This window comes from Bos indicus, chromosome 25, assembly GCF_029378745.1.
Source record: "Bos indicus isolate NIAB-ARS_2022 breed Sahiwal x Tharparkar chromosome 25, NIAB-ARS_B.indTharparkar_mat_pri_1.0, whole genome shotgun sequence".
Lineage (NCBI taxonomy): Eukaryota > Metazoa > Chordata > Mammalia > Artiodactyla > Bovidae > Bos > Bos indicus.
Window position 1 is genome coordinate 19,548,201 of NC_091784.1, and position 10,406 is coordinate 19,558,606.

At 40.3% G+C, this 10,406-nt stretch overlaps 1 protein-coding gene across 1 annotated transcript in view; it reads left to right on the top strand.

Annotated features, from left to right (window-relative positions):
- Nucleotides 1–930: 930 nt before the first annotated feature.
- The window catches only part of ACSM3 (acyl-CoA synthetase medium chain family member 3), a 56,446-nt gene continuing 46,970 nt past the window's right edge, over nucleotides 931–10,406 (top strand). Inside the window, exons 1-3 of the mRNA XM_019987736.2 lie at nucleotides 931–1,087; nucleotides 9,129–9,398; nucleotides 10,181–10,391. Of these exons, the coding sequence (XP_019843295.2) occupies nucleotides 9,198–9,398; nucleotides 10,181–10,391 (412 nt within the window). The 5' untranslated portion in view covers nucleotides 931–1,087; nucleotides 9,129–9,197. The remainder of the gene's footprint in view (nucleotides 1,088–9,128; nucleotides 9,399–10,180; nucleotides 10,392–10,406) is intronic.

The following is a 10,406-nucleotide window of genomic DNA, read 5'->3' on the forward strand; positions in this document are numbered from 1 at the left end:
GTGAATTTGATTTGGGTTTTTGTCATGTGTAACCGAGTCATTTATCTTTTCATTTTCCCATCAAATATTTATTGAATGCCTAAGATTTGCCAACAACTGCTCTAGATGATAGTGATACATCCATGGAAAAAAGAATTGCTTACTTGTAAGGGTGGTAGTAAGAGATGTGAACAGTTAAAACAGGGTAAAGAGACAAAAATGAGGGATGCTATTTTAGAAAATGTGGTAAGAGAAGACCTCTTTGAGAGGACATCTCATAAAAGAGGGATTTGGTGAAGGCAATAGTCCAGGGAAGAGTGTTCAAGGCAGTGGGAACTGTAAGTTCAAAGATCCAAAGGCTGGAATACATATGTTACAAGAAAAGTAAGGGGGCTGATGTGGCTGCAGCAGAGTGAGGGAGCGAAGGAGAGGGCAGTGGGTCAGAAAGGACACTGTGTCAGATCATGCAGTTTTTTGGAGTCCATGTAAAGATTTGAATTTTTACCTGGCGTGAACTAGAAAGTGTTGAAGGATGTAAGCAGAAGAGTAAGCTGATACTATTTATTCTTAGTCCTGACCGGTTCAACAGGTCCAAAGATAAACATAGCAACTGGTTCACTGTGACCTAGAGCAAGCTATACCTTAATTTCTTTCCTTTCTATTCAAAACCCCTTTGCTTTCTTTCACCCTTTTTTCTTTCCTTCTTCTGAGAGAAAATTCCCTCAATCCCTTCATGAAACTAACCCCTCCAGCAACTGCATGGACATTTTCCCTCTAATAAATACATTATTTTCCCATTCCTGCAAAAGCCTGTGGTGTGTGTAAATTATTAACTATAAAAGGGATAAGTAACCTCAGGGGACTGTGTAAACTTACAGTGTAAACTTAGCCCAGAACGTTTGCTCCTCCCTCCAGAATGTCTTCACCAATCCGAGCAAGACACTTCTGAGCATAATTTAACCTCTCCCAACTGTCAGGCTATTCTCTCTTCTTTTGGTTATTACCACCACCAAAGCAGATGCAAGAGTTCAAGTTTCAGGGATCCTCCTCTAGGAAATAAGTCTGCCGTCATCTGTCATCTCCAGCTGTGTCAGAATCTGTCACTTTAGTGAGTACCACCTTATCTGTCTTCTAAGTATGGTTTGCTGGGCTGGCACATGTACTTTTAAACAAAGATAGCAAACAAACAAGACCAACAAATCAAAAATGGTCTCACTGAAATCTTGGGCAGCTGGGGTGTTTCTATCAGAATTTGTCAGTTGTCGTGTAATACTATCGAGTAAGTGACCAGGAGTATGTACACAAAAAAGGCTATAAACATAGCAGCTAAGTTTTTCATTTTAAGCTTTTCATGCTATTTAATTTTTTTTTTTAAAAAAACCATGTTCATTTGTTAATTTCTTAAAGTGTTTTTTAAAAAAATTCAATTGAGTCCAAGTAGCAGCTGAGTTTTTCACTGTACTACTTAGCTCCCTGCCCTGCTCAGTGGCAAATAAGAATCCATCTTCTGCATCATCCAGGAAGTATGCAAGCTTTTTCTAGGAACTTTTAGGAAACATACATGCAAACTCAAGGAAATAACCTGGGGGCAGCCACTTTTCTCTGCTACGTGGTCAAGCATAGATCTAAAAACTCTGTATAGAAGTTTAGTTGGGGAAAATAGTAGGGATTTTACCTTGCTTTCAGGCTATATATGCCAAGCTACCATTATTGCTTGGATTACTTGATAGGAAAGATAGTTATGGAGATGTGGGGTGGTGAAAACTCTCTTGGCACTGCAGCTTATATGGATGTAGAAGCTACATTGCAGATGAGGCCCTGAAAAGTTCATCTGGCCAGAAGTGGTACTGTCTTTATTACAAGAGTTTTCTATGGCTCATTATAAAAATCCAGGCTTACATTGGGAAATTATCTCAGCTCTATCACCTAAAAAGAATACTGCTGCTGCTGCTGCTAACTCGCTTCAGACATATCCAACTCTGTATGACCCCATAAATGGCAGCCCACCAGCTCCCCGTCCCTGGGATTCTCCAGGCAAGAACATTGGAGTGGTTTGCCATTTCCTTCTCCAATGCATGAAAGTGAAAAGTGAAAGTGAAGTCACTCACTAAAAGCCTATAAAATGGACCTTATGAAAAGTTAAAATCACTGAAAAGATAGGAAAAGAACTTTGTTGGGGAAAATGTGGTCTTAGTTTTGATGACAAAGATGTTGGGATTTTCTTTTTGGTAGAACAAAATGATTAGGCCATTTTAAGCTCCAAATGCCTGGCCAATTTTCTTTTCAACATATGTTTGAAGGATTCTGAATGAGTGGAGAAAATTGTTTGAAATTTTCACTTTAATTGCAAAATAATGGAAATAGTCCAAATGAAGATAGATAGGGGATTGGCTTAAGATATTATAGCACAGCTGTTCTGGAATGCCATACAGCTATTTAAAACAAAAAAGCAAAATAAGGAAGATCTGTTCACAGATATGGAAAACCCTCCAAAGTTGTATTAAAAAAAAAAAATTATGGACAAAATTGTGGGTATTCTGGACTACATGTGGTGTAAAAGTGGTGGAGAAAAAAGAAACTATGGTCATTTGCTTGAATATATATAAAGAAACTTTGAAAAAATATATAGAAATAATAATAGAGTTTTCTGAGGGAATAAGGATGGGATGATCAAGACCATCCCCAAGAAAAAGAAATGCAAAAAGACAAAATGGTTGTCTGAGGAGGCCTTACAAATAGCTGAGAAGAGAAAAGAAGCTCAAGGCAAAGGAGAAAAGGAAAGATATACCCATTTGAATGCAGAGTACCAAAGAATAGCGAGGCAAGATAAGAAAGCTTTCCTCAGTGATCAGTGAAAGGAAATAGAGGAAAACAACAGAATGGGAAAGACTAGAGATCTCTTCAAGAAAATTAGAGATACCAAAGGAACATTTCATGCAAAGATGGGCACAATAAAGGACAGGAATGGTATGGACCTAACAGAAGCAGAAGATATTAAGAAGAGGTGGAAAGAATACACAGAACTACACAGAAAAGATCTTCACAACCCAGATAATCACAATGGTGTGATCACTCACCTAGAGCCAGACATCCTGGAATGCAAAGTCAAGTGGGCCTTAGGAAACATCACTACGAACAAAGCTAGTGGAGGTGATGGAATTCCAGTTGAGCTATTTCAAGTCCTAAAAGATGATGCTGTGAAAGTGCTGCTGCACTCAATACGCCAGCAAATTTGAAAAACTCAGCAGTGGCCACAGGACTGGAAAAGGCCAGTTTTTATTCCAATCTCAAAGAAAGGCAATGCCAAAGAATGCTCAAACTTCTGCACAATTGCACTCATCTCACACACCAGCAGAGTAAAGCTCAAAATTCTCTAAGCCTGGCTTCAACAATATGTGGATCAAGAACTTCCAGTTGTTCAAGCTGGTTTTAGAAAAGGCAGAGGGACCAGAGATCAAATTGCCAACATCTGCTGGATCACTGAAAAAGCAAGAGAATTCCAGAAAAACATCTACTTCTGTTTTACTGACTATGCCAAAGCCTTTGACTGTGTAATAACTGTGTGATAACAAACTGGAAAATTCTTCAAGAGATGGGAGTACCAGACTATCTGACCTGCCTCCTGAGAAATCTGTATGCAGGTCAAGAAGCAACAGTTAGAACTAGACATGAAATAACAGACTGGATCCAAATAGGGAAAGGAGTATGTCAAGGCTGTGTGTTGTCACCCTGTTTATTTAACTTATATACAGAGTACATCAGGTGAAATGCTGGGTTGGATGAAGTACAAGCTGAAATCAAGATTGCCGGGAGAAATATTAATAACCTCGGATAAGCAGATGACACCACCCTTATGGCAGAAAGCAAAGAAGAACTAAATAGCCTCTTGATGAAAGTGAAAGAGTAGCGTGAAAAAGTAGGCTTTAAACTCAACATTCAGAAAACTAAGATCATGGCATTCCAGTCCTGTCACTTCATGGCAAATCGATGGGGAAACAATGGAAATAGTGAGACACTTTATTTTGAGGGGCTCCAAAATCACTGCAGATGGTGATTGCAGCCATGAAATTAAAAGATGCTTCCTCCTTGGAAGGAAAGTTATGATCAACCTAGAGAGAATATTAAAAAGTAGAGACATTAGTTTGCCAACAAAGGCCCATCTAGTCAAAGCTATGATTTTTTCAGTAGTCATGTATGGATGTGAAAGTTAGACCATAAAGAAAGCTGAGTGCCAAAGAATTGATGCTTTTGAACTGTGGTGTTGGAGAAGACTCTTGAGAGTCCCTTGGACTGCAAGGAGATTCAACCAGTCTATCCTAAAGGAAATCAGTCCTGAATATTCATTGGAAGGACTGATGTTGAAACTGAAACTCCAATACTTTGGCCACTTGATGCGAACAACTGACTCACTCACTAGAAAGGACCCTGATGCTGGAAAAGATTGATGGCGGGAGAGGGGGATGACAGAGGATGGTTGGATGGCATCACCAATTCGATGGACATGATTTTGGGTAAGCTCTGGGAGTTGGTGATGGACAGGGAAGCCTGGCATGCTGCAGTCCATGGGTTCGAAAAGATTTGGACATGACTGAGCGACTGAACTGAACTGAAACTGGGCAGCTATGTGATGGGGTGGAAGGCAGATTTTTCACTGTGTACCTTTTGTAATTTTTTAAATCATTTGACGGTATTATCCTCCAAAATTAAAAACAAAGTTATAGCACTAAAAACAGTGTTGTGCTGTGCTCAGTCTCTCAGTCATGTCCAACTCTCTGTGGCATAATGGACTATAGCTGCCAGGTTTCTCTATCCACAGGATTTCTCAGGCAAGAATACTGGAACCAGGTTGCCAAAAACTTAGTGTTGACTACTTAACTGTTTCCTTCCCATTGAAGTAAACATTGTTAATTCTGTAAGAAGGAAGAGAGCTGCAAAATGTGCAGGATGTAACTTGCCAGCAAATAAGACAGAAGGTTTGTTCCTTCCACTCAACCCTCACTGCCAAAGAGAATGATGTTTGAAGATTCAGGGGTTCATTTCTGTTCTAAAAAGTAGCCTCTTTTAGAGCCTAAGAGAACTGCCAAGGGATCTCTGATTAATAGTTAACACTTACCCTCACGCAGCTTCAGACAAGAGGAAAGTGATGAGTAAACAATTTACTAAACCTGAACTTTTAGAAAAATCTTATCTTGGGAACTCTTCCTCTCAAGTTTCCTGTATATTAATGTTTCATATCACTCCAGTTCTGAGCTATTATCAATATAGGTTAGCACTATCAATAAGAATTTTCTGCAATGATAGAAATGTTTTGTGACTGCACTGACATGTGTATGGTAGCCACTGGCCACATGTGGCTATTAGGCACTTGAAATGTAGCTGCTGCTGCTGCTGCTGCTGCTGCTAAGTCGCTTCAGTCGTGTCCGACTCTGTGTGACCCCATAGATGGCAGCCACCAGGCTCCCCCGTCCCTGGGATTCTCTAGGCAAGAACACTGGACTGGATTGCCATTTCCTTATCCAATGCATGAAAGTGAAAAGTGAAAGAAGTCGTTCAGTCGTGTCTGACTCTTAGCGACCCCATGGACTGCAGCCTACCAGGCTCCTACAGCCATGGGATTCTCCAGGCAAGAGTACTGGAGTGGGTTGCCAGTGCCTTCTCTGTGAAATGTAGCTAGTGTAGCTAAAGAACTAATTTTCAAATAGTATTTAAATTAATCTAAATTAGCCACACGAACAGTGCAAGTTGTCACACAATTCTGGTTAAAGGAGGAGATATATATTCTGCTGTGTTGTATGTGTGGGTGTGTGTGTGTGTGTGTGCTCAGTCCTGTCTGACTCTTTGCAACACACTGGACAGTTCTGAGTTATTGGGGAAAAAAAAAACACAAAACACCGTGTGTGAAGTTTCTGCCTTCTGAAGAAGTCATTTATTTATTCAACAAATATTTATTTAGCACTTACTCTGGCCAAATGCTATTATAATTCCCATGAACATAATAGACAATGCCCATACCCTCATAAACTTTATATTCTAGTGCAAAGATTAGCAAACTATGGCCCATGGGCTAAATCCAGCCCTCCACTTGCTTCTGTACAACCTGTGAACCAAAAATAATTTTTGCATTTTTAACTATTTGGAAAAATAAAAAACGGAATAACAATTCATTATGAGACATAGTATTTTTAGTAACACAGTTATGATTATTCATTTTTGTATTGTCAGTGGCTGCTGCCTCAACTAGAATTGAGTGGAGCAGTTGCAACAGAGACCAAATGGCCCACAAAACCCAAAATATTTATTATTTGACCCTGTACAGAAAAAGTTTGCTGACTCCTGAGCTAAAGGATAGTGATATGCTAGACACCATGATAAGCACTTTGTCTCATTTAATCTTTGGGACAACTCTCTGAGGGTGATTCTACTAGTCTCTTCATTGGTAAAATGTGAAACTGGGGTCTGAAAATGGGTATTTCTAATAAGTTTCCTGGTGATGCTGATATTGATTGTTTATGGATCATAACCTCCAAATCAATGACTCTCTACCTTGGCTGCACAGCAGAATCCTCTGAGGAAATTTTTAAAAATATGATTCCCAGGCCCTAATGAAGGAGGAAACAGACAGAGCTGGGCTCCATCTTAGGCCAGGCTGCGAACATTAGGCTACACGCCTGGTCACCCTCCCAATGGACTCTGAACTTTGTGCCCGGTGTCTATAGAAATGGCATACCAATGGAAAACCAGATTCCCGGATTAAAGAGCCTCAGGACTTGGACTTGGACTCTCCATTGTCTAAAAGAATATGCTAATTATTTCTGTAATGAAACAAAGTGATAAATTCCATTATGTTTACCGGGATATGACCACAGGCCTATTGACATATATCCACTGTTTATCTAGTCTTGTGACACATGAATCATGGGTTAACTTTGATCATATCTCTCTTTCACCTTGTCCAGACTAGTTTCAAGGAATTTGGGGAGGTGGGTTTGAGCAAGTACACTTAGGGTATATACTGGTCAGGGTCCTTGGCTAAGAGGAGACTCTACCTTGGGCCCCCTGGTGTAATAAACTGCACTCCACTATCTGCATTGTTCTTCTGAGTGAATCTGTTTCCCAGAACGCGTGGCTACAACACTAACCCCAGAGATTCTGATTTAATTAAGACTCAGGCATCAGTACATTTATAAAGCTTTCCTCATGATTCAAATATATAACCAGGTTTGAGAAGCACTGCTCAAATGAAATCCCATTGATCTGTAGACCAATATTCTAGTTCTAATTCTAATATCACATTAATGCAAGTTGCTTCCCTTCTGCGGGATCCTGTTTTCTTTGCAGGTGAAAAATGAGGAGGTTTAAATCAGATGATCTCAAAGGGCTTCATCTCATTGCCTTATCAGGTCTGCATACAAATAGATCAAAGGGTCAGACAAAGTACCCAGGTCTCCTTGGCTCCTTGGCTTACAGTAAATCTCAGTGAAATATTTGTTGAATATCTTTATTATCATAATAAATCATTATATTAAGTAACCATGAGGATGCATTGAGTGCAACAATATGATGCCCAATTGCCAGGTCCATTTAGAGTTAAATGTATGGCTGGCATCCATTATTAATCATTGTTTGGAACTATATCAATACATAAATGCTTCCACACAGCTACTCTGCCTTACATACCGTAAAGTTAGAATTGAAGCTAAAAATGATGATTTAATGATTGTGAGCCAGAGAAGGCAATGGTGACCCACTCCAGTACTCTTGCTGGGAGAATCCCATGGATGGAGGAGCCTGGTAGGCTGCAGTCCATGGGGTCGCTAAGAGTCAGACATGACTGAGTGACTTCACTTTCACTTTTCACTTTCATGCATTGGAGAAGGAACTGGCAACCCAATCCAGTGTTCTTGCCTGGAGAATCCCAGGGACAGCGGAGCCTGGTGGACTGCCGTCCATGGGGTCGCACAGAGTCGGACACGACTGAAGTGACTTAGCAGCAATGATTGTGAGAGTAGTGTTTCATTGCAGGAAATTTGGAAGATTACAGAAAGTATAAAGAAGAAAACCCGTGATCCCTAAAACTGTTTTTATATAGCCTCAATTATGAGACCTCAGCCAAATAAATGACATTGTGATCAAATGATTTCCCACAGAAGGAGGGAGGACTGGGTGGCCCAGAGAGGCCTCTCCTACAAAAGGCTAAACTCTATTTTCATATCTCTGGTAAATGCAGCTCCAAGCCTGGAGGTAGTGTGGGCTCCTATCTGGAGTGTGGGAAGTATAGTCTATAAACTAGCGGAGCTTTGACAGTGCTTTCATGAGTAACTGGTACTTTGCTACCTCAGTTTCTTCATCTGTGTATTACCCATTGCAAAAAATTCTCCTTAACATTTCTACACTCCTTTTGAAATCCTTAGATGAAAGAGAATAAAAGCTTAACTTTTTACTTTCATTGAGAGTAACTGGATGACACAGATCTTTTCTTTTTTAGAAATGTATATGGAGGCACTAGCCCTTACTTGTCAGAAGAATGGGCTGGAATGAGACAATTCTAGGTTCAAATCCAATCAATGCCTCTGTTACAGACTGAATGTTTGTATCCCAGTTCAAAACAGTTCTTCTGTTAAAGCTTTGACCTCCAATGTGATGGTATTTGGGGATGGGGCCTTTGGTAGGTAATTAGGTTTAGCTGAGGTCATGACAGTGAGGCACCTGATGGGATTAGTATCTTCCAAGAAGTGGAAGAGACAGCAGGGTTCTCTCTCTCTCCATCATGTGAGATCACAGAGGGATAGCAACCATTTGCAAGCTAGGAACAGACCTTCATGGGATAACTGAACCAGCCAGCAGCTTGATCTAGGACTCCCTAGCCTCCAGAAGTGTGAGAAATAATTATCTGTTGTTTAAACCAGAAAGGACTGAGACAACCTCTTATTCATCATATTCTCCATCTGCAGAGACAATAATAGCACCCACTTTACAGGGTTACTCTGAAGATTTAATGATAAATTGTATGTAAGTAAAGCATTGAGCACAGTATTTGGGACATAGTGAGTTCTCAAAAAATAGTACTACTATGATGATTAATAACAATAAAACTTGGCTGCTTGGGGATATGGCTGAAACAAATGCATGTCTTTTTGTTTGTCTTTTAGATGGATTGGTATCTGTAGAAATTCGGGGTGCTAAAATACTTAGCCAGACTGACGTTAGCCCTTGTCACCATGAAGATATTACTTTGTGCCAAATATTTTCAGTGCCCAGTAATTCCTGGCTCTATGAGAGCATTGCATAAAGATTACAGAACAGTGACCCCTCAGAATTTCTCCAACTATGAATCCATGAAACAGGACTTTAAACTAGAGATCCCAGAGTATTTCAACTTTGCCAAAGATGTCCTGGACCAATGGACCAGTATGGAAAAGGTATGTAGCAAGGACCAGTCAGACTGCAGTTTCTTAACTGAGAGTGATTTTTGCCCCCAGGGCACATTTGGCAATGTCTGGAGACACTTTTGTTGCTGTGAGTTGGGGGAGGGTGTATGCTAATGGGTGGAGGCTAAGGGGTGCTGCTGTAATGCACAGGACATCTGGTTCACCGTTAAGAGTTCCATGGTTGAAAAAGCCTGGGTTATAAAAACCTATGATTATAGGTTAATTTTTTAAAAAAGAAAAAGGAGTAGGGGCTTCCCTGTTGGTCCAGTGGTTGGGAATCCACCTTCCAAAGCAGGGAACATGGATCTCACATGTCACGGGGCAACTCAGCCTGCTGGCCACAGGCCACAACAAAAGATCCCACCTGCTGCAGTGAAGATCCTGTGTGCCACAACAAAGACCTAAAGTGGCCCAATAAATAAATAAATACTAAAAATAAATAAATATAAAGGACTAGAGTGAAATGGGAACCCAAGAATAAAAAATGGCAGGAAATGAGGCAAAGAGCATTGAGAGAATATAAAGGGATGCAAGAATTCTACCTTTATGGAAAGAAAAATAATCAGGCTAAATGAGAAATCACATGTGCTGAAAGAAGTGACATGGCTCCCAAAATCTAGAAATAAGGACCCCAGAGTTCCTCCCAAATACTCCAAGTATGTCCTAACTAAAGACCTGTGAATTTTCTTCAGAGAAAATATTACATTAAGTCAGTTGAAATAGAATTTAGCTGCACAACCACCTTTAAATCTGACTTGTTTGTCTTTCCTCAGGCTGGGAAGAAACCTTCCAATCCAGCCTTCTGGTGGACAAATGGAAATGGAGAAGAAGTGAGATGGAGTTTTGAGGAACTAGGATCTTTATCAAGGAAATTTGCAAATATACTTACAGAAGCCTGTGGCCTGCAAAGGGGAGATCGAGTAATTTTGCTTTTGCCCAGGATCCCTGAATGGTGGCTTGCAAATATAGCCTGTCTGCGCACAGGTTAGTAGTGTTGGT